Source organism: Triticum aestivum, chromosome 2A (assembly GCF_018294505.1).
Source record: "Triticum aestivum cultivar Chinese Spring chromosome 2A, IWGSC CS RefSeq v2.1, whole genome shotgun sequence".
NCBI lineage: Eukaryota > Viridiplantae > Streptophyta > Magnoliopsida > Poales > Poaceae > Triticum > Triticum aestivum.
Genome location: NC_057797.1, coordinates 496,278,640 through 496,301,306, shown reverse-complemented (window position 1 = coordinate 496,301,306; position 22,667 = coordinate 496,278,640). Strand labels below are relative to the sequence as shown.

The window sequence follows — 22,667 nt, the reverse complement described above, 5'->3', positions numbered from 1 at the left end:
GGGGCCGCGATGCCAGGGGCAGCCGAGGGGGCCGCGGCGATGGGGGCCGCCGGCGCCGGGACCGCGGGCAGAGCCAAGCCCGGTGCACGGCGGGGCGGTTCACCAGAGGTGGAGGCAGGGCGAACCGCGCCACGGAGGACGCCTAGGGTGACGGTACCTGCTGAAACGGGAACACCAGCTCATCAAAGTACACGTGTCACGAGGTAAAAATGTGGTGGGACACTCGATCATAGCACCGGTAACCTTTGGTGTTGGGAGGATAACCAAGGAAGATGCAAGGAAGCGACCGGGGAGCGAGTTTGTGAGGTGCAGTGGACGCGGTGCTAGGATAACAGAGACACCCGAAAATGCGAAGACCATCATAAGATGGAACCGCGCCGAAGAGGAGCTGGTGAGGAGTGTAGTTCTAGCATGGACGACACGGGCGAATGTTTATGAGGTGGATGGCGGTCGCGAGCGCGTCCGGCCAGAACCGAGGAGGCACTTAGGAGTGGAAGAGCAACGTGCGGACACAATCATTAAGAGTGCGAATGACACGCTCGGTGCGACCATTCTGCTGTGACGTGTAGGGGCAAGTGAGGCGAAAGATGGTGTTGTGCGACGCAAGAATATTGCGGACGGTGACATTGTCAAACTCCTTTCCGTTGTCAGTTTGCAAGGCAAGAATAGGACGACCGAACTGTATGGTGACATATGAATAAAAAACTGTGAGTGTGGCAAGAGCGTCGGACTTGCGACGGAGAGGAAATGTCCACACATAATGAGAGAAATCATCCAAAATTACCAAATAGTATAAGTAACCCGTGTTGCTCGCAACCGGGGACGTCCAAATATCACTATGCAATAACTGAAACGAAAAAGTGGAAATGTTTGTAGACTCGCTAAAGGGAAGATGAACGTGCTTGCCAAGATGGCAAGCCTCACAAGAGTGGTCGTCAACCTTATTACATGAGAAAGAAAAACTCTGAAGAATCTGACGCATAATGGTGGATTTGGGATGGCCGAGGCGGGCGTGCCAAAGATCGACACTAGCAGCGAAGGCGGCGGGACGACGGGTGGTGGTGGCGCCAGAGGGATGCACCGGGTAAAGCTCGTCCGGGCTATCACATTGGTGGAGTACCATCCGTGTACATGCGTTCTTCACAGAAAAGTCGATATCGTCAAATTCAACAGTGATAGGGTTCTCACGAGCAAGGCGGCGAACAGAAACAAGATTGGTAACTAAGTTAGGAGACACAAGAACATTAGACATGTTAACGGGAGTAGAAGTAGAAGGAAAAGACGTATGACAAACATGTGTAATGAGAATGGAGGAACCGGAAACAAGGTTGATGCGAGTGGGAGTATGAACAGGAGTGGCGGATGTGAGGTTACCTGGATGAGCAGTCATGTGAGCGGTGGCGCCCGAGTCCATGTACCAGTCACCGCCACCACCATAGGAGCTCGATGATGGGGCGGAGTGCAGAGCAGCAAGAAGGGCCGGGTCCCACGGCGGCGGCACCTGGGGAGGGAGAAACCCTCCGTAGGCTGGTGCGGGAGCGGCGCCGTAGCCGCTGTAGGGGGCGGCGTTCTGCACGGTGAAGAGCGCCTGGTGGCTCGCCGGCCAAGGCCCAAGGATGCACGGAGCTGTTGGGGAACGTTGTAGAAAACAAAAAAAATTCTCTACGTTCCACCAAGATCTATCTATGGAGTCATCTAGCAACGAGAGGGGAGTGCATCTACATACCCTTGTAGATCGCGAGCGGAAGCGTTCAAGAGAACGGGGATGATGGAGTCGTACTCACCGTGATCCAAATCACCGATGACCAAGTGCCGAACGGACGGCACCTCCGCGTTCAACACACGTACGGAGCGGATGACGTCTCCTCCTTCTTGATCCAGCAAGGGGAAAGGAGAGGTTGACGGAGATCCAGCAGCACGACGGCGTGGTGGTGGATGCAGCAGTGATCGCAGCAGGGCTTCGCTGAGCTTCTGCGAGAGGGAGAGGCAGGGGAGAGGGAGGCGCCAACGCTTCGGGTGCGGCTGCCCTCCCTCCCCCCCCCTTATATAGGCCCCCTTAGGGGGTGCGCCGGCCTTAGGAGATGGGATCTCCTAGGGGGGGAGGCGGCCAAGGGGGTGGAGTGCCTCCCAAGGCAAGTGGAGGCGCCCCCTCCCCTAGGGCTCCCAACCCTAGGCGCATGGGGGGGCCCAAGGGGGGAGCGCACCAGCCCACTATGGGTTGGTTCCCTCCCCACTTCAGCCCATGAGGCCCTCCGGAATGGGTGGCCCCAACCGGTGGACCCCCGAGACCCTTCCGGTGGTCCCGGTACAATACTGCTGACCCCCGAAACTCTCCCGATGGCCGAAACTGCACTTCCTATATATAATTCTTCACCTCCGGACCATTCCGGAACTCCTTGTGACGTCCGGGATCTCATCCGGGACTCCGAACAACTTTCGGGTTACTGCATACTCATATCTCTACAACCCTAGCATCACCGAACCTTAAGTGTGTAGACCCTACGGGTTCGGGAGACATGTAGACATGACCGAGACGACTCTCCGGTCAATAACCAACAGCGGGATCTGGATACCCATGTTGGCTCCCACATGCTCCTCGATGATCTCATCAGATGAACCACGATGTCGAGGATTCAAGCAACCCCGTATACAATTCCCTTTGTCAATCGGTACGTTACTTGCCCGAGATTCGGTCGTCGGTATCCCAATACCTCGTTCAATCTTGTTACCGGCAAGTCACTTTACTCGTACCGTAATGCATGATCTCGTGACCAGACACTTGGTCGCTTTGAGCTCATTATGATGATGCATTACCGAGTGGGCCCAGAGATACCTCTTCGTCATATGGAGTGACAAATACCAGTCTTGATCCGTGTCAACCCAACAGACATTTTCGGAGATACCCGTAGTATACCTTTATAGTCACCCAGTTACGTTGTGATGTTTGGTACACCCAAAGCACTCCTACGGTATTCGGGAGTTACACGATCTCATGGTCTAAGGAAAAGATACTTGACATTGGAAAAACTCTAGCAAACGAACTATACGATCTTGTGCTATGTTTAGGATTGGGTCGTGTCCATCACATCATTCTCCTAATGATGTGATCTCGTTATCAATGACATCCAATGTCCATAGTCAGGAAACCACGACTATATGTTGATCAACGAGCTAGTCAACTAGAGGCTTACTAGGGACATGTTGGTGTTTATGCATTCACACATGTATTACGATTTCCGGATAACACAATTATAGCATGAATAAAAGACAATTATCATGAACAAGGAAATATAATAATAATCCTTTTATTATTGCGTCTAGGGCATATTTCCAACAGTCTCCCACTTGCACTAGAGTCAATAATCTAGTTACATTGTGATGAATCGAACACCCATAGAGTTCTGGTGTTGATCATGTTTTGCCCTAGGGAGAGGTTTAGTCAACGGATCTGCGACATTCAGATCCGTATGTACTTTAAAAATATCTATGTCTCCATCTTAAACATTTTCACGAATGGAGTTGAAGCGACGCTTGATGTGCCTGGTCTTCTTGTGAAACCTGGGCTCCTTGGCAAGTGCAATAGCTCCAGTGTTGTCACAGAAGATTTTGATCGGCCCCGACGCATTGGGTATGACTCCTAGGTCGGTGATGAACTCCTTCACCCAAATTGCTTCATGCGCTGCCTCCGAGGCTGCCATGTACTCCGCTTCACATGTAGATCCCGCCACGACGCTCTGCTTGCAGCTGCACCAGCTTACTGCTCCACCATTCAACATATACACGTATCTGGTTTGTGACTTAGAGTCATCCAGATCTGCGTTGGAGCTATCATAGACGTAACCCTTTACGACGAGCTCTTCGTCACCTCCATAAACGAGAAACATGTCCTTAGTCCTTTTCAGGTACTTCAGGATATTCTTGACCGCTGTCTAGTGTTCCTTGCCGGGATTACTTTGGTGCCTTCCTACCAAACTTACGGCAAGGTTTACATCAGGTCTGGTACACAGCATGGCATACATAATAGACCCTATGGCTGAGGCATAGGGGATGACACTCATCTCTTCTATATCTTCTACCGTGGTCGAACATTGAGCTGAGCTCAATTTCACACCTTGCAACATAGGCAAGAACCCCTTCTTAGACTGATCCATATTGAACTTCTTCAATATCTTATCAAGGTATGTGCTTTGTGAAAGACCTATGAGGCGTCTTGATCTATCTCTATAGATCTTGATGCCTAATATATAAGCAGCTTCTCCAAGGTCCTTCATTGAAAAACTCTTATTCAAGTAGGCCTTAATGCTGTCCAAAAGTTCTATATCATTTCCCATCAAAAGTATGTCATCTACATATAATATGAGAAATGCTACAGAGCTCCCACTCACTTTCTTGTAAACGCAGGCTTCTCCATAAGTCTGCATAAACCCAAACGCTTTGATCATCTCATCAAAGCGAATGTTCCAACTCCGAGATGCTTGCACCAGCCCATAAATCGAGCGTTGGAGCTTGCACACCTTGTTAGCATTCTTAGGATCGACAAAACCTTCCGGCTACATCATATACAATTCTTCCTTAAGGAAACCATTAAGGAATGCCGTTTTGACGTCCATTTGCCATATCTCATAATCATAGAATGCGGCAATTGCTAACATGATTCGGATGGACTTCAGCTTCGCTACGGGTGAGAAAGTCTCATCGTAGTCAACCCCTTGAACTTGTCGATAACCCTTAGCGACAAGACGAGCTTTATAGATGGTCACATTACCATCCGCGTCTGTCTTCTTCTTAAAGATCCATTTATTTTCTATGGCTCGCCGCTCAACGGGCAAGTCAGTCAAAGTCCATACTTTGTTTTCATACATGGATCCTATCTCGGATTTCATGGCTTCCATCCATTTGTCAGAATCCGGGCCCGCCATCGCTTCTTCATAGTTCGAAGGTTCACCGTTGTCTAACAACATGATTTCCAAGACAGGGTTGTCGTACCACTCTGGTGCGGAACGTGTCCTTGTGGACCTACGAAGTTCAGTAGCAACTTGATCTGAAGTTTCATGATCATCATCATTAACTTCCTCTCTAGTCGGTGCAGGCACCTCAGGAACATTTTCTTGAGTTGCGCCACTTTCCGGTTCAAGAGGTAATACTTCATCAAGTTCTACTTTCCTCCCACTTACTTCTTTCGAGAGAAACTCTTTCTCTAGAAAGGATCCATTCTTGGCAACAAAGATCATGCCTTCGGATCTGAGGTAGAAGGTATACCCAATAGTTTCTTTAGGGTATCCTATGAAGATGCATTTTTCCGACTTGGGTTCGAGCTTTTCAGGTTGAAGTTTCTTGACATAAGCATCGCATCCCCAAACTTTTAGAAACGACAGCTTAGGTTTCTTCCCAAACCATAATTCATACGGTGTCGTCTCAACGGATTTCGACGGAGCCCTATTTAAAGTGAATGCGGCAGTCTCTAAAGCATAGCCCCAAAATGATAGCGGTAAATCGGTAAGAGACATCATAGATCGCACCATATCTAATAGAGTGCGATTATGATGTTCGGACACACCATTACGCTGAGGTGTTCCAGGCGGCGTGAGTTGTGAAACTATTCCACATTTTCTTAAGTGTGTGCCAAATTCGTGACTCAAATATTCTCCCCCACGATCTGATCGCAAGAACTTGATTTTCTTGTCACGTTGATTCTCAACCTCACTCTAAAATTCCTTGAACTTTTCAAAGGTCTCAGACTTGTGTTTCATTAAATAGACATACCCATATCTACTCAAGTCATCAGTGAGGGTGAGAACATAACGATAGCCACTGCGAGCCTCAACACTCATTGGACCGCACACATCAGTATGTATGATTTCCAATAAGTTGATTGCTCGCTCCATTGTTCCTGAGAACGGAGTCTTGGTCATTTTACCCATGAGGCATGGTTCGCACGTGTCAAATGATTCGTAATCAAGAGACTCTAAAAGTCCATCTGCATGGAGCTTCTTCATGCGTTTGACACCTATGTGACCAAGGCGGCAGTGCCACAAGTATGTGGGACTATCATTATCAACCCTACATCTTTTGGTATTCACACTATGAATATGTGTAGCATTACGCTCGAGATTCATTAACAATAAACCATTCACCACCGGAGCATGACCATAAAACATATCTCTCATATAAATGGAACAACCATTATTCTCGATTTAAATGAGTAGCCATCTCGAATTAAATGAGATCATGATACAATGTTCATGCTCAAAGTTGGCACTAAATAACAATTATTGAGGTTTAAAACTAACCCCGTAGGTAAATGTAGAGGTAGCGTGCCGACGGCGATCACATCGACCTTGGAACCATTCCCGACGTGCATCGTCACCTCGTCCTTCGCTAGTCTCCGCTTATTCCGCAGCTCCTGCTTTGAGTTACAAATGTGAGCAACTGCACCGGTATCAAATACCCAGGAGCTACTACGAGTACTTGGTAAGGTACACATCAATTACATGTATATCACATATCCCTTTCATGATGCCGGCCTTCTTGTCCGCTAAGTATTTGGGGCAGTTCCGCCTCCAGTGACCACTTCCCTTGCAATAAAAGCACTCAGTCTCGGGCTTGGGTCCATTCTTTGGCTTCTTCCCGGCAGCTTGCTTACCGGGCGCGGCAACTCCCTTGCCGTCCTTCTTGAAGTTTTTCTTACCCTTGCCTTTCTTGAACTTAGTGGTTTTATTCACCATCAACACTTGATGTTCCTTTTTGACTTCTACCTCTGCTGATTTCAGCATTGCAAATACTTCAGGAATGGTCTTTTCCATCCCCTGCATATTGAAGTTCATCACAAAGCTCTTGTAGCTTGGTGGAAGCGACTGAAGGATTCTGTCAATGACCGCGTCATCCGGGAGATTAACTCCCAGCTGAGTCAAGGGGTTATGTAACCCAGACATAGTGAGTATGTGCTCACTAACAAAACTGTTTTCCTCCATCTTATAGCTGAAGAACTTGTCGGAGACTTCATATCTCTCGACCCGGGCATGAGCTTGAAAAACCATTTTCAGCTCTTCGAACATCTCATATGCTCCGTATCTCTCAAAACGCTTTTGGAGCCCCGGTTCTAAGCTGTAAAGCATGCCGCACTGAACGAGGGAGTAATCATCAGCACGTGTCTGCCAAGCGTTCATAACGTCTTGTTCTGCAGGGAGAGCAGGTGCTTCACCTAGCGGTGCTTGTAGGACATAATCTTTCTTGGCAGCTATGAGGATGATCCTCAGGTTCCGGACCCAGTCCGTATAGTTGCTGCCATTGTCTTTCAGCTTGGTTTTCTCTAGGAACGTGTTGAAGTTGAGGATAACGTTGGCCATTTGATCTACAAGACATGTTGTAAAGATTTTAGACTAAGTTCATGATAATTAAGTTCATCTAATCAAATTATTCAATGAACTCCCACTCAGATAGACATCCCTCCAGTCATCTAAATATAACATGATCCGAGTTAACTAGGCCGTGTCCGATCATCACGTGAGACGGACTAGTCAACATCGGTGAACATCTTCATGTTGATCGTATCTTCTATACGACTCATGCTCGACCTTTCGGTCTTCTGTGTTCCGAGGCCATGTCTGTACATGCTAGGCTCGTCAAGTCAACCTAAGTGTTTGCATGTGTAAATCTGTCTTACACCCATTGTATGTGAACGTTGGAATCTATCACACCCGATCATCACGTGGTGCTTCGAAACAACGAACTGTCGCAACGGTGCACAATTAGGGGGAACACTTTCTTGAAATTATTATGAGGGATCATCTTATTTACCACCGTCGTTCTAAGTAAACAAGATGCAAAAACATGATAAACATCTCATGCAATCAAATAACAGTGACATGATATGGCCAATATCATATAGCTCCTGTGATCTCCATCTTGGGGCTCCATGATCATCTTGTCACCGGCATGACACCATGATCGCCATCATCGTGTCTCCATGAAGTTGCTCGCCAACTATTACTTCTACTACTATGGCTAACACGTTTAGCAATAAAGTAAAGTAATTTACATGGCGTTTCTCAATGACACGCAGGTCATACAAAAAATAAAGACAACTCCTATGGCTCCTGCCGGTTGTCATACTCATCGACATGCAAGTCGTGATTCCTATTACAAGAACATGATCTCATACATCACATATATCATTCATCATTCATCACAACTTTGGCCATATCACATCACAAAACACTTGCTGCAAAAACAAGTTAGACATCCTCTAATTGTTGTTGCAAGTTTTACGTGGCTTCAAGAGGGTTCTAGCAAGAACGTTTTCTTACCTACGTAAAGCCACAGCGTGATTTATCAACTTCTATTTACCCTTCATAAGGACCCTTTTCGTCGAATCCGCTCCAACTAAAGTGGGAGAGACAGACACCCGCCAGCCACCTTATGCAACTAGTGCATGTCAGTCGGTGGAACCGGTCTCACGTAAGCGTACGTGTAAGGTTGGTCCGGGCCGCTTCATCCCACAATACCGCTGAAGCAAAATAAGACTAGTAGCGGCAAGAAAGTTGACAACATCTACGCCCACAACAAATTGTGTTCTACTCGTGCAAAGAGAACTACGCATAGACCTAGCTCATGATGCCACTGTTGGGGAACGTTGCAGAAAACAAAAAAAATTCTCTACATTTCACCAAGATCTATCTATGGAGTCATCTAGCAACGAGAGGGGAGTGCATCTACATACCCTTGTAGATCACGAGCGGAAGCGTTCAAGAGAACGGGGATGATGGAGTCGTACTCGTCGTGATCCAAATCACCGATGACCAAGTGTCGAACGGACGGCACCTCCGCATTCAACACACGTATGGAGCGGATGACGTCTCCTCCTTCTTGATCCAGCAAGGGGAAAGGAGAGGTTGACGGAGATCCAGCAGCACGACGGCGTGGTGGTGGATGCGGCAATGATCGCAGCAGGGCTTCGTCGAGCTTCTGCGAGAGGGAGAGGTGTAGCAGGGGAGAGGGAGGCGCCAAGGCTTCGGGTGCGGCTGCCCTCCCTCCCCCCCTTATATAGGCCCCCTAGGGGGTGCACCGGCCCTAGGAGATGGGATCTCCTAGGGGGGCGGCGGCCAAGGGGGTGGAGTGCCCCCCAAGGCAAGTGGAGGCGCCCCCTCCCCTAGGGTTCCCAACCCTAGGCGCATGGGGGCCCAAGGGGGGGCGCACCAGCCCACTATGGCCTGGTTCCCTCCCCACTTCAGCCCATGAGGCCCTCCGGAATGGGTGGCCCCACCCGGTGGACCCCCGGGACCCTTCCGGTGGTCCCGGTACAATACCGCTGACCCCCGAAACTCTCCCGATGGCCGAAACTGCACTTCCTATATATAATTCTTCACCTCCGGACCATTCCGAAACTCCTCGTGACGTCCGAGATCTCATCCGGGACTCCGAACAACTTTCGGGTTATTGCATACTCATATCTCTACAACCCTAGCATCACCGAACCTTAAGTGTGTAGACCCTACGGGTTCGGGAGTCATGTAGACATGACCGAGACGACTCTCCGATCAATAACCAACAGCAGGATCTGGATACCCATGTTGGCTCCCACATGCTCCTCGATGATCTCATCGGATGAACCATGATGTCAAGGATTCAAGCAACCCCGTATACAATTCCCTTTGTCAATCGGTACGTTACTTGCCCGAGATTCGATCGTCGGTATCCCAATACCTCGTTCAATCTCGTTACCGGCAAGTCACTTTACTCGTACTGTAATGCATGATCCCGTGACTAAACACTTGGTCACTTTGAGCTCATTATGATGATGCATTACCGAGTGGGCCCAGAGATACCTCTCCGTCATATGGAGTGACAAATCCCAGTCTTGATCCGTGTCAACCCAACAGACACTTTCGGAGATACCCGTAGTATACCTTTATGGTCACCCAGTTACGTTGTGACGTTTGGTACACCCAAAGCACTCCTACGGTATCCGGGAGTTACACGATCTCATGGTCTAAGGAAAAGATACTTGACATTGGAAAAACTCTAGCAAACGAACTATACGATCTTGTGCTATGTTTAGGATTGGGTCTTGTCCATCACATCATTCTCCTAATGATGTGATCTCGTTATCAATGACATCCAATGTCCATAGTCAGGAAACCATGACTATATGTTGATCAACGAGCTAGTCAACTAGAGGCTTACTAGGGACATGTTGGTGTTTATGCATTCACACATGTATTACGATTTCCGGATAACACAATTATAGCATGAATAAAAGACAATTATCATGAACAAGGAAATATAATAATAATCCTTTTATTATTGCCTCTAGGGCATATTTCCAACAGGAGCGGGAGCCCGAGGAACCGGCATCGAGTACGTGTGTACGACGCCGTCCATGGGTTGGTGCCGTAAGTCCAGGGCGGGGTGGCTTGCTGCTGCTGCTGCTGACGAGGGCCCCCCTGCGCCTCTTTGCGACCGCCCCCATGGTGGTTGCCGTGGCGCCCGCCACCCTGTTGCGGCTGCTGGGGGCAGTGGGTGGGGCGAGAGGGCGCAGGCGGGAGGGGGTAAAACCTTGGAGGCGCTAGGGGCACCGGCTGGTGACGGGGCGCGGGCGGGGTGGCCGGTGGAGGGGCACCACGCGAGGTGCCAAAGGCGAGGGTGTGGTGCTGCGCGCGCTTCTTGACCCCCTTCATCCGGCGCTCCTCCAACCGCAAGTATGCCATAAACTTGGGGAAGGAGGGCTCCGATATGAGGGAGAGGTTGGAGGCGGCGTTACCGAAGTCCTCATTGAGGCCGCCGGTGAGCGTGCTGAGGAGGAGGTCGTCATCAACCTTGGCGCCAATGTCACGAAGCTCATCCGCCAACGTCTTCAGACGGCGGCAGTAGTCATCGATAGACTGATCATCCTGATGACAGTCAAAAAAATTCTGCTGCAAAAACATGCGGCACTGAATCTTGTTGTAGGCGAAGAGGCCATTGAGATTGACCCACACAACGCGGGCATCATCACCATCGCTCACGACCGTGTGAAACAGGTCCTTCAAGATGGTGGTGAAGAACCACCGGATGAGCGTGGCGTCGATCGCGATCCACTCGGAGTCGCCCACCATGGTGCGGGAGTCAACGGAGCCGTCAACGTGATCCACGAGGTTGTTCTCGCGGAAGAGCAGCGAGAAGTACTTCTTCCACGCGAAGTACGTGGCGTCGGTGGCATCGAGGACGACGGGGACGCGGTCGTGGATGTTGATGTCGCGGATGTCGGCGGGGTCCGGCCCGGCGAAGGGGTTGTAGGAGGAGGAGCCGGAGGAAGTCATAGTGGCGCGGGAAGGGAGCGGCGCGGCGCGAGCGGTGCAGCAAGCGGCCAGGGTTAGGCGGAAGCGGTAGGGGATCGACTTGCGATAGATACCATGTAGAGAATGATTTGGTGCATCGATGATTTATTGATTGTGGATTAGGCACATATATATAGGTACAAGGGGTGTGACCTGTATCTTGTCTCCTAAGATACACATACATACAAAAGGAGATAGACACTACTGATACTGCATACGAAACCCAGACCTATGTACAGATACACATGTTCAACACTGCTGGCGACAAACACAACACAGAGTAGAGGAACTCAGGTAGCAGCAGCACAGTCCGCCACCAGCTTCTCTCTTTCCATGCCGCGGACAACCGCAGACTTCGCGGTTGGGCACGTACTGAGGACTGGAGGAGCGCACGCACAATGCGGTCGTTCAGGACCCCACACCGGCATGTTGCTGGGACACTTGCGGAGCTGGCCGGCAAAGGTGCAGTACTATGCGAGCACAGCCGCGCGGCCCTTCTCGATGGTAGTGGAGCCGGCGTCGGCAAAGGCGTACATGGTGGCCATCTGAATCTAGTAGTGGTATGTGACCCTGTTGAGGATGGACAGGGGGATGTACTGACGCCTGACAAAACATCGACGACCAACGTTGTATACGGGTTAAACTCCATGCAATCAAGTTGAATCGGTGAATCGGTGACGAAGAGTTTGCTTGGTAGCTGCTTGTGGATTCTCTTCATCAGAGAGAGAGAGTAGGCTGGTAGTAGACAATGCGGCGTATCCGCTTGAACCCGTTTGTGATGATGCAGTCAGCCCAGTGACAGCTTTGCGGCCTTTTTGTTTGACGGCGAAGCGGCGGTATGACTCGTCCATCTTGCAATCTGACGCAAGGGCGCGGCAGGCGCTGCTGACCGGCGGCGCTGGACGCAGGAGGAGCTGTGGCATGCGGTGCGGTCGCTGCGCTGCGGAGACGTGGAGGTGGATTGGATTGGGTCTTCCCTGACGAAAACAATCTTCATCAAACCTGATGAAGACTGCAGCTATAGCTGCTATAGCTGCATGAGCGCGACCCACAGGACGCTCATACTTTTAATGAAAAAACTAACTACACATGTGAGTGTTTGTTTTGCCACAAAGATAATCCTATTTCGGATACAACGACCAACCAAGATCATGTAAAAAAAATAGACTTTGTCAGAAAATTAAATAAACTCACAATGACAAAATAAATTTTCAATATCTCTAAGAAAAAAAATGAATTTGAGGTAACCTAAAATAATTATTAGCCTCCTCAGATTTCCTCAATTTAAAATTGTACCAGCATAATAATTTAAAATTTTGTTGGAAATGTCATCAATGAGATTTTGTATAGTAAAAAACTCTCTTATTTTGTGCACAAAGACTACAACTAACATGCTAAAAATTCAACACTAGCAGTAGATACTCTATAGCTATAAATCTATGTATGAAATAATGCATGTCTTTGTAACTACTTTTGGCACCATTAAAGTTGAATTGTAAATTAAGCTTTCACTGCTTATGCTATTAGTGCTTCACCATATTGAAATGATGCGCATGTAGCCATGGAGTGTCTTAAACAATTATCATTATGTCAAGGATTTTATTTCTCCCGTTGCAACACACGGGCATGTTTCCTACTCCCTCCGTCCTCGAATAAGTGTACTTCTACCGTTTTTCCTAAGTCAAAGTTTTATAATTTTGACCAACTTGTTAAAAAAGAGTAGTAGGATTATATGACATCAAATTGGTATATTATAAAAATACACTTCAGAACGAATCTAGTGATACTAATTTAGTGCCATAAATGATGCTACTTTTACCTATAAAGTTGGTCAAAGTTTCAAAACTTTGAGTTAGAATAAAAGCTAGATGTACACTTATTCGCGGACGGAGGGAGTAGTTAACATCAAAACAGTTTCAAAAGACGCTGCATGGCACAGCCTGCCTTTCATACAACAGCACCAATACAGTGTCGGCTGTCCCCGTCATGCATTCTTACTAGGAAACCCTGTACAACGCTGGGTTACACCTTACAGTCCAAAATCTCAGAGAGCTCCCCACGAGTTTTGCCTTCCACGGCCTTCAGTTAATACACGCATATAGGCTCAGGAGAAACTGGGAGCACCCTCCGTCCGTTCCCTTGCTTCTACTCAGCGACAAAATTTGCAGCCTCTAGGAAGCCTCTGGTAGCCCACGACATAGAAAGTACTAAATAGCTACAGACTCCGAAAATACCACAAGCAAAAAGAGGTGGGAAAGGATGGTAATGTGAAAACTGGGATTGCAAATGTCAAAAGGTTGGATGTTGATGTTGTGGTTAGTGCTTCAGCTTTCAAGCTGTGGTTGGGTCAGCCTCCTTTGAGTAGCCTGAAGCGTGGCCGCCCCCGTTGGAAGGAGTCCAATTGTTGGCAGAAGATGACAGAGTGTCCCGGTGACTTTCTTCGCAGCTCAAAACCCTGGATCGCCCAGGCCTAGAACGGACGTGTGTTCCCATTGGAAAAGGTTCCTGAGAAAAGTTTACAACAAAAACATGGTCAGTTCAGACTCATCATGGGAGGTAAGAATGGAAATAGTGGGTGGGAGGAGTTCAATCTATTGGGGTGTTTGGCATGGGATATGTAGTTTCATATACCACAGTTTGAAGTCCAATCAGAACGATGGTTTTTTGTAGACAGGTTGAGTAATAATGTTAAAAATACAAAAAATATATACACACAAAATTAAGTAAAGCCATTATCGAGGGGCAATCTTGTCATGTATGCACTATATTCTCTACTCCAAACTCATAGCCCTGCCTAATGTTAACAAGATGGTTTTATTTTCCGCTCCCTAACCCACAATGTATCCCAATTGCGCATCAAACACCACCATATGTGAAGAAAATGATGAGCCTATACAGCTATATGTATCATTAAAAAGAACATAGCAACACTAGGAAACAAGAACGATGAGCCTATGCTTGAATCCTCAAGGACCTCCTTGTTTCAAAGGATTTAGAATAAATTGAGGATCATATTCCATGATTTGTAGGATTTTAATTAGTACTCTTGAACTAAAACCACGACGAGTAATTTGGAACGGAGGGAGTAAGAATTTTTCCTCAGTATTTCTTTCCGCGTCAATACAATTCTAAAGGAAAGAAATACTCAGGAAAAGTTCTGACGTAGCATAAGAAAAAAACATACTAAACTGTGTAAGGTCTACTGCTTAATTTCAGATGCAAGATAATAAAAATATAATGATATAAAATTAGGTATGTGTGTGGACTTCACCGATCATGTATTGGATGGGCACACAATAAGATATACAGGTCATCTAGTTAGTGGCACCAAGTCAGGTGCCCTATCGAAACAGTAATACAGCAAAGGATATGGACAATCAGAGAACATACTTGATCCCCTGCATTTGGACCATCTGAGTGAAAAAGTATAGGGCGGCAGCGTTTATCCTCATTCATCAAACTTGAATTTTGGAAGTGCGCAATTAGAGATGATTTTCCTTGGATTCTAGCATATGCAAGTGATGCTACCTTCTCGCTATTGAATTTCTCCCACCTTTTCCCATGAAATATCTGAAAGAGACAGGCATGTATGTTGTTCATTTATCGACTGGCATTAGGTAAAAAATGCTTAGAGCGTGAAACCAGAAATGGTAAAGGTACTACTGACTACCTGACATGCGATATCCAAAATCCATGCAATTGTAGCATGATAGTGTAATACAGGTAGTTATGGAAAAAGAAATGACGACGGAAAGCAGAGGGTGAAAAATCATATAAAAATGTCAACATGAAGCTTTATCTAATACACTGCCGCCATTTCATAACTTGTAACATCTCACTCTCACCTTATAGAATGGAACAATATGTTCAGGACTTATCATATTGATGAATGCGTAGCCCACGTTGCATTTATTCTGAAAATGCACATGAGCACCATTAGTTCGTTGTATGCAAGTAATGTCGAACCAAGGATAAACATGCAACAGCTGTTTACAAAAGCTCCATTCACCTTAAAGTCAATTGGAAGATAGATAAAATCATAAGTTCCCTTGTGATTTTCATCAATAGCGGTCAAAAGCATCTTAGAGGTGTACCTGAAATACCATTAAGGCAATAGAAACATCAAAACATGGCGTGACTTCAAATAGAGTGACACTTGCACATAAACTAGAACAAAATCAGAAAGTCCCAGATGTATACTTGTTTGGGATGTTCTTTATCATTAAAGTAGTCCGGGAATCCTCGCCGCAGACTATACGCTCAATGTCTAGCTCATACTGCCTTTTATTATCCGATTGATTAGCACATGACTCGTTTCTTCGGCTCCTTGCACGTTCACCTGGTGAATCAAATGAAGATGGAGGGGGACCTATATGACCCCTTCCATTAAACATATGCCCCCTCTGCTGAGGAGATCGAGCACCAATGTGTGCAGGGGACATGGCTTGGTTCCCTCCACTCTGAGGAAACATGCTAGTGAGCTCCAACTGATGCAGATGCGGACTACCAGAGAAACCCATGCTTCCAGCACTCCCAGGGTGGAAACTTGGCGCTTCCATCAGCTCCCCTACATAACCAGTTCTCCTATCCAAAATTGATGGATTGACAGCTGGTGCAGATCCAACATGATGATTCACTGGAAGGACATTTTCAAGCATGCGAGATGTTCTTGAAATTCCATGCGCTTGCATGGGAGGTCGAGATGGTATATTATTGATAAATGATCCTGAGTTCGTCCATAGCATGGGAGAGGAGGTATGGTGATGGGAGTTATTTGAATTATTCCACGCTACTTGGTGGCCATGAAGGGGGCAGCTTCCAGTTCTTGAAAACCCGGGTGCTACAAGAACACAAGGCATGCCCATGTAAGCCTAATTGCATTGTCTAAACAGAATAGTTGCAACCTCAAAAATAGTATAATTTAGGCTACACCAATTACCATTAAGCTATAAAAGCTTCTGTATTATTGATATCAAAGCATATGTTCTTTCAAAATTGACATTTTCAAGAAAATGACTGGAAGGGAAAGAGATGGCAAATGAACCTAATGGAAACAGTGCGTCTCCATAAACATATGGCTACATCAGTAAATAAGGCACCCAAATTAGTACCTTCGGTATGACCAGAAGAATGACCACCAAGGTTAGCAGAACCAACTTTGTAAAGATGTCTGCTCTCCATTCCTTCAGCAGTTCTAGAGTTGCTCTTAACTCCAATGGGTGATATTGTGCCTAAGTTGCAAGAAATACCATTACTTTGGCCGTTGCGAAAGTCAGGAAGGGAATGTGGATTGAAAGCTCCAACCCCATGAAATCCATAATTCAAGTGTCCATTAATCTGTCCACCCATCTTTCCAAGTGAATGACCATTCTCACCGACAGTCGACCGGTTGTTATGCGTTACTGCAGTTGCAATTCTAACAGGAGAGGATATACTTTGCATAGTATTTGAGGGAACATCCAGGAAAGCTCCCTCCCTGAATTGGTGTATTGGTGGCTGAACTCTGGGACGCAGAACCCGAGAGATCCCATGTTCAGGACCAGCGGAAGTCATGGAAGCCATGTTGACAGAACCTTGTATTATGCCATACATAGGTTAGTAAATGCGATTAGCAGCAGAAACATGTCTCGTGATTTGAAATCAAACTGCATACCGTAGTAAGTTGACGGCAGACTGTTTGCATTTCCTAGCTTGCATGCACCATACTCTTCGTGCTCCAACTCAGGAGGCCTGTGCCGCGTCAAACTGTTGTGCAAAAACTAGCATTACTAATACAGTTGTAAGAATAGGCATAAGGAAAGTCAGATGCTCTTGTTTCTTCCTCCAAAAATAAAGTTTAGACAAGCATAATAATCCATAGGGGGGACGTTCTGCATCAAGTTCTAAAACACATCTTCCTGCACATCATATGAAAAGATTTTTTTACACCTACCAATTTCCTCCAAACTCCAAAGCACACTTCCCTAAAACAAGAAATATACAAGTATACAACCAACTTTGAATTCAAGTGCAAATGACGACTCTAAAAAATCATATTAAACGTCAATCACAAGTTTGCGTGTTTAATAACTAAAACATATTTTATTGAAGAGACAGGAATTGCATCAGCCCCGTGTATACTGTATATGTCCATTGACGATATGTTTACCAACTTCACAGTATATGCAAGACCATAAACACCGTTGAATTATATATTTCCTCAATTCGCAGATACCCAGATAACTTTATACAAAGTTGATCTGCGAAGGTTGCTGCTACCGACTGGACCGCCATATTCTGCTGCTTACTGGGGCTTCAGGTCTCTTGCTTCCTAATTGGTATAGTATATATAGGTCATTATGCTAGTTTTGGTTAGATTTTGTTAGTCTTCTTAGCCTTTTTGGTTTTTTGTTTGCTGGTTTTTTAGTTTTTCTGTTCATTTTTGGCTTCCATTGGTCATACCTTGTGCCATTTCAGTACCTTCCTCTAATAAAAAATAACAGCATTCTAAAGCGTGTTGGAGAAAAAAGAACTTCATGAAGGGTAGCCGACACAAGGTGTGTAATAAGACTCTTCGAAAAGCGAAGGCACTAGAAGCACTAAAAATGGACAGATGCGCAAAATTATGGTCACAGTAATACCGTTTACCGTCGCCCAGGCAGCAGCGCTCTAATCTGATTTTCTTTCCTGCAATATCTCTCATGTTCAAAGCATAAAGTGCAGCTTCTGCTGCTCTGGTATCAAAAAACTCAACGTATTTGTGATGGCCATTTTGTGATGTCCCGTGAATCTGATAAACAAGGAAGTTAGTATCTGTAGTGTACTAGCTGACATAAGAGTTGGTTAGTGCGCAGGCCATACCGCCTTGATTTCACCATAGCCACCAAATATATGACGAAGATCATCATTAGTTACAGACTGGTCTAGGTTAATCACTGCAAGTGTGCCCTGGTTATTGTCATTCTCCAAAGGGTTCTCCTATTGGAACAAAGTCAGCATTAGAATGTGAACATTCTTGCAAGTATAAATACATTTCCAGTGCCAATTAAGTACCAATGCAACAAATAATGGCAAGCAAACATCGTAGTAATATCACATTAAGTAATGTCAAAGCACCACATCATATCAAGTCAGAATGGCATTATATCAAGGAAATACCGTTGGGATGGAGTAATGTATCTCAAGTTTCCACTGCCTGAATGGCTTGCTTTGAAGCGCTTTCATGGCACGTTCTGCCGATCTTATATCATAGTAAGATATCATCACTAAACCATGATGTTTGTAGGCAGTGTAAAGTGTTCGGATGTCTCCATATTGCTACAAAGAAAATAAATGCTATCAGGTGAAATATATTGCCTTCAGAGTTGGGAGAAAGTCAAGCTGGAAGATGGAACTTACCTCAAATAGGAGTTTCAATTCAGTATCCTCAACATTGGTATTAATGTTTCTAATGGAAAGGGTTCTCGAGGGGTTTTCGCCATACAGTAGGCCGTTGAACCCAGTCTGACCGGTGTTGGCACCTCCATTAAGTTTTAGCAATTTGTTATTTTCATCAGCTTCCAATTCCATTCCACCTCCAGTAGAGAATATATCGTCATCAATGTCATCCATGTTATTAGCACGGGCAGGGTGACCCACATTATAAAGAACACCTGACAATAAGTCGTCATCATCAGGGAGGAGATTGCCAATTACTTGTGCCTCAATTTCCTGAGTTAATTCAAAAGGCTCGTCATCTGCATGGTTGAGTTCCTTTTCAGCTGGCTGGCCAACAAGGCCATTCTTAGGTGTTAGTCTCACTGCACATCAGCAAATTAAAAGTGGTTTAGTATTAAGCACTAATATTACTGCAGATTGTCTCTTTTCTCACTTGGACTTAGCATGAAAAGCACAGGACAGACTCTCATTTCTCAATTGGATGTAGCATGAAAAGCTCAGGCCAGTTTGTCTCGTTTCTCACTTGGATGTAGCAAGAAAAGCTCAGATTTCACTGAAGTGAAACAGTCAATAAAAGCAAACAAGCTTTTTATTAATAAGCAAATAAAAATATTTTCCTTATCTTCTTTTGTTTACCCTTTCCGTTATCTGCATACTACTCCCTCCGTCCCATAATATAAGACGCTTTTTAACATTAGTATAGTGTCAAAAAGCGTCTTACATTTTGGGACGGAGGGAGTATTATTTATATGAACTGAAGGGAGGAGTACCATATCGGATGGACGCAGTTCATAGTTCAGTGTTATGAAGTGCTACAATAAATGAAATAAAAACTGCAAGAGACAAGGATCAAGGGCTTACATTTGTTGTCAAAAATGTCTGGAAGGGAGCTTGAGAAAAGTCCATTCTCATATTGGGTCATATTTAAATGTCCTTTTCTAGCATTAGGAAATAAAGCCAACGGCTTCGAAAACGAATCATGTTGTTGTAGAGGATCTTGATCAGCCCTCCAGGGGGTTGGCGGCAGGTTAACATGCCTTTGATGGCCCAACAACTTGTGCTCACCAAAGGGAGTTTTCTGGTCCATCAACTTGTATGGGTCCATAAGTCCTAATTGATGCACAACCTTTGGCCAATAGGCTTTGGCTTTTCGACTGGAGAAGATGCAGCAGACCTACTTCCCGAAATCAATGAATCTTTTTTCTGTTTTTCAAAACAAGAAATAAATCAGCCATAAAAACGAACACAAACACTGAGCGCAAAGAGAAGTGATGAAGCAACATCAGAATTATTTAATGGAAGAATCATTGTAGGCAACATCCATGCGCATCTGTCAATAATCGATACCCAATCACCCCTGTGAGACCATGTGCCTTCCAAATCAGCTGCTTCACCCATATATAGCAAGACAGCTACCTTAAGCTACCTGGAAACAACGATACACATCCTCCAATCTTGCTCGATCAATTGTCCCATATGTGGAACCTCGGATGCCCCCACATATCCGTAAACTGTAACAGTGTTCTGCTAGGTCACATTTTATTTAGTCCGAGAGAAACTACCCGAAGAATAAACTAATAAGCACCTACAAATTACACGAATGTTCAGGTAGTCACTAACATGCTCAGGAAAACATTCCTGCCTGAAGTGTCCAACAGGCCTCTACAAAAAGAATTCGATAATGATGAAGGAATTAACCTAGGTCTAGTTGTTAATGATACTGACCAAGTCACCCCAAAACTGAACCAATTAGTACCCCCTACCCTAAAGTAAGAAAGAATGCAGTCCATCATTAGACATCATTTAAGGATATCGGGCAATAATGGCTATTGCAGTTGGCTTACCACATGGGAGAAGACGATTCGGACTCCACGGGGAGGTGGAATGGGGGCATGTGGTGCCTCTGCTCCATGATTCTAGCTGGCATCCTGCTAGCACCTTGAAAGATAGACAGATACCAAGTTTCAACACCTCAGGTAGCTCGACTGAAGCAGATCATCAAATAATAAACGCGAGAAAATGCAGTCCCGAGGCCTAGATTTGATCGACCGTGAACCCAAAATCGAACTCACGAGACCGGCTACGGAACACTGGAGAAATTCTGCAAAATTTAGGACCGGAACAACTCGAATTGAACGATTAAAAAAGGTTATGCAAAATTCCGTGCAGAACTCTGTGCTCCCAAACTAATTAGCCATAAAACAGCGCAAAAGACGACGGGAAATTTAATGCTCCTCGTCCTCGACGAGCTCGAAAGAGCACAAGAAACTTGTGATCAAAATAAAAAGGCAGAAGAGACCAAAATACTGCCCAACCGCATCAAAGTATCCCCCGAACCCGAGCACAGATCACACAAAGCGAGAAAAATACGCACAAAATTACCCCCAAACAAATACCTCCAGGAATTCAAACACCATTTTTCTGCACAAACGCACCCCGAATTTGCATGAAAACCCGCAAAAAAATTGTTAGAAACGGAAGAATTTGTAGGCTCACCAGATCGGCAGTCGAGATCCCCTTCAGCTTGTCGCGGCCAGGAGCTTACCGCAACACGCAACCCGTGGCCGCGCCCGGAAGAGACGGCTCCATGGCGCAAGCCAAAACGGCTCCCCCGGAGCTCACAGGAGGGCAGATCACCCAGCGCGCAGCGACGGCACAGCTAATGCCCTCAGCGGGGGGTCGAGGCGAGCTCAGAGAGCGAGCTCCATCCTCACGCACGCGCGCACCTAACCCTAGCGAGCGAGCGCGGCAGCGGGCACCCCTCCACTCCTCCCCATTCTTCGCTCCTCCTCCTAGGTATGCCTCCGCAGCGCGTCTCCGGCGAGGGAATTCCGGCGAGCTGGTGGTGGACTGGCGGTGGTGAGACGAGACGAGACGAAGCGGAGACGAAGGCCAAAAAAATCTAATTAAAAGAGCGGCGAAATGCTGTATTACTATATTATTTATTGGACTAAGTGGAAACGCGATGCAGAAGGTGCGGGGCCTTTATATACCGCGCCCGGTGTGGTCCCCACCGCGGTAGGCTCACCCGCGGCGCACCCCACCGCGGCACCGTATAGCTCCTCCGCCATTCCGTTCGTGCCGAACGGCACATGTACCCGGGTCAGGGGCCCCACGTGTCAGTGAGCTGGGGCCGGTGTCAGACGTCGGGACCCGCGTGGCTGCGCGTCGGCCCGGGTGGGAAGCGGCGTTTGGACGGGGACGGAATTATTTCGCGGAGGGGTGGGGGTTGGCGCGGTGAGGTGACGCGGAGGTCACGTTCTCCGATTGTCTGGTGTGGGACAGGATAACGCTCACCAGTACGAGTTGTGTGGGGGTCGATCGGGACTGGACCGCTGGAGTTGCTGCCGCCGAACCACCGAGGATTTCGACGGCTCTTGCTGTTAGGTTGGCACGTTTATACTGGTACCACCTTCCGTGTTGGAAGAACTCTGCTTCCAAAAACACTGGGAAAATTCAGTTTAGTGAGGAGTATATTTGAAATCACGTTTTCAAACAAAATATACTACTACTAGCTATATGCATTTTCAAACAAGCCTAAAAATGCAACATTGATTGTTATTGATTGCCTTGAAAATTACGTTGTTCCTATTTACATTTTCAATACATTAAAGATAACAGATATAGGGAAAATAATTAAAATGATTCTTCTTTGCATCTAATATGGGCAAATCATTTGATTCACACCAAAACAATTTCGTGACAGACACCTAAATCGCATCATTCGACTCCGTGAATCTCCATAGACATGTGAGATACTTTAAAACTGGCAAAAGAACCCTAGGTTATGGGTTCTTTTGCGCCAGGTGAAACACTCGCGTTAATCCTAGGGATCAAACCCAGGTGGGCTAGTTGGCCACCGCCAAGGCCAACCATCAAGGCAAGGGCTCGTTCTCGACAGCACTTCCTGTTAGGTTGGCATGTTTGTACTCATAG

The 22,667-nt window shown here is 46.4% G+C and overlaps 1 protein-coding gene across 2 annotated transcripts; it reads right to left on the bottom strand.

Moving 5' to 3' along the window:
- Nucleotides 1-13,229: 13,229 nt before the first annotated feature.
- On the bottom strand, nt 13,230-21,683 carry LOC123189096 (protein MEI2-like 4). 2 transcript variants are annotated; one of them, XM_044601425.1, is made up of 14 exons: nt 21,228-21,683; nt 20,576-20,669; nt 19,593-19,934; nt 18,693-19,093; nt 18,453-18,611; nt 18,156-18,272; nt 17,936-18,084; nt 16,969-17,060; nt 16,427-16,888; nt 15,516-16,155; nt 15,325-15,409; nt 15,161-15,229; nt 14,706-14,885; nt 13,230-13,820 (listed from the first exon to the last, which is right to left on the bottom strand). In XM_044601425.1, the coding sequence occupies exons 3-14, from the start codon at nt 19,834-19,836 to the stop codon at nt 13,647-13,649; spliced, it is 2,772 nt and encodes a 923-aa protein (XP_044457360.1). In that variant the 5' UTR covers nt 19,837-19,934; nt 20,576-20,669; nt 21,228-21,683; the 3' UTR covers nt 13,230-13,646. The 2 variants fall into 2 exon arrangements, with proteins under 2 accessions (XP_044457360.1, XP_044457361.1); XM_044601426.1 differs by having other exon boundaries at nt 19,593-19,885.
- Nucleotides 21,684-22,667: the final 984 nt, after the last annotated feature.

Excerpts from the sequence above, each read along its gene's own strand:
- LOC123189096 (XM_044601426.1), bottom strand. The coding sequence starts at position 20,658 with ATGCCAGCTAGAATCATGGAGCAGAGGCACCACATGCCCCCATTCCAC. Across the intron at positions 19,094-19,592 it reads AGACATTTTTGACAACAAAT|TGAGACTAACACCTAAGAAT; the intron begins GTAAGCCCTTGA and ends GCTGATGTGCAG. Across the intron at positions 16,156-16,426 it reads TTCTTCTGGTCATACCGAAG|CACCCGGGTTTTCAAGAACT; the intron begins GTACTAATTTGG and ends GTGTTCTTGTAG.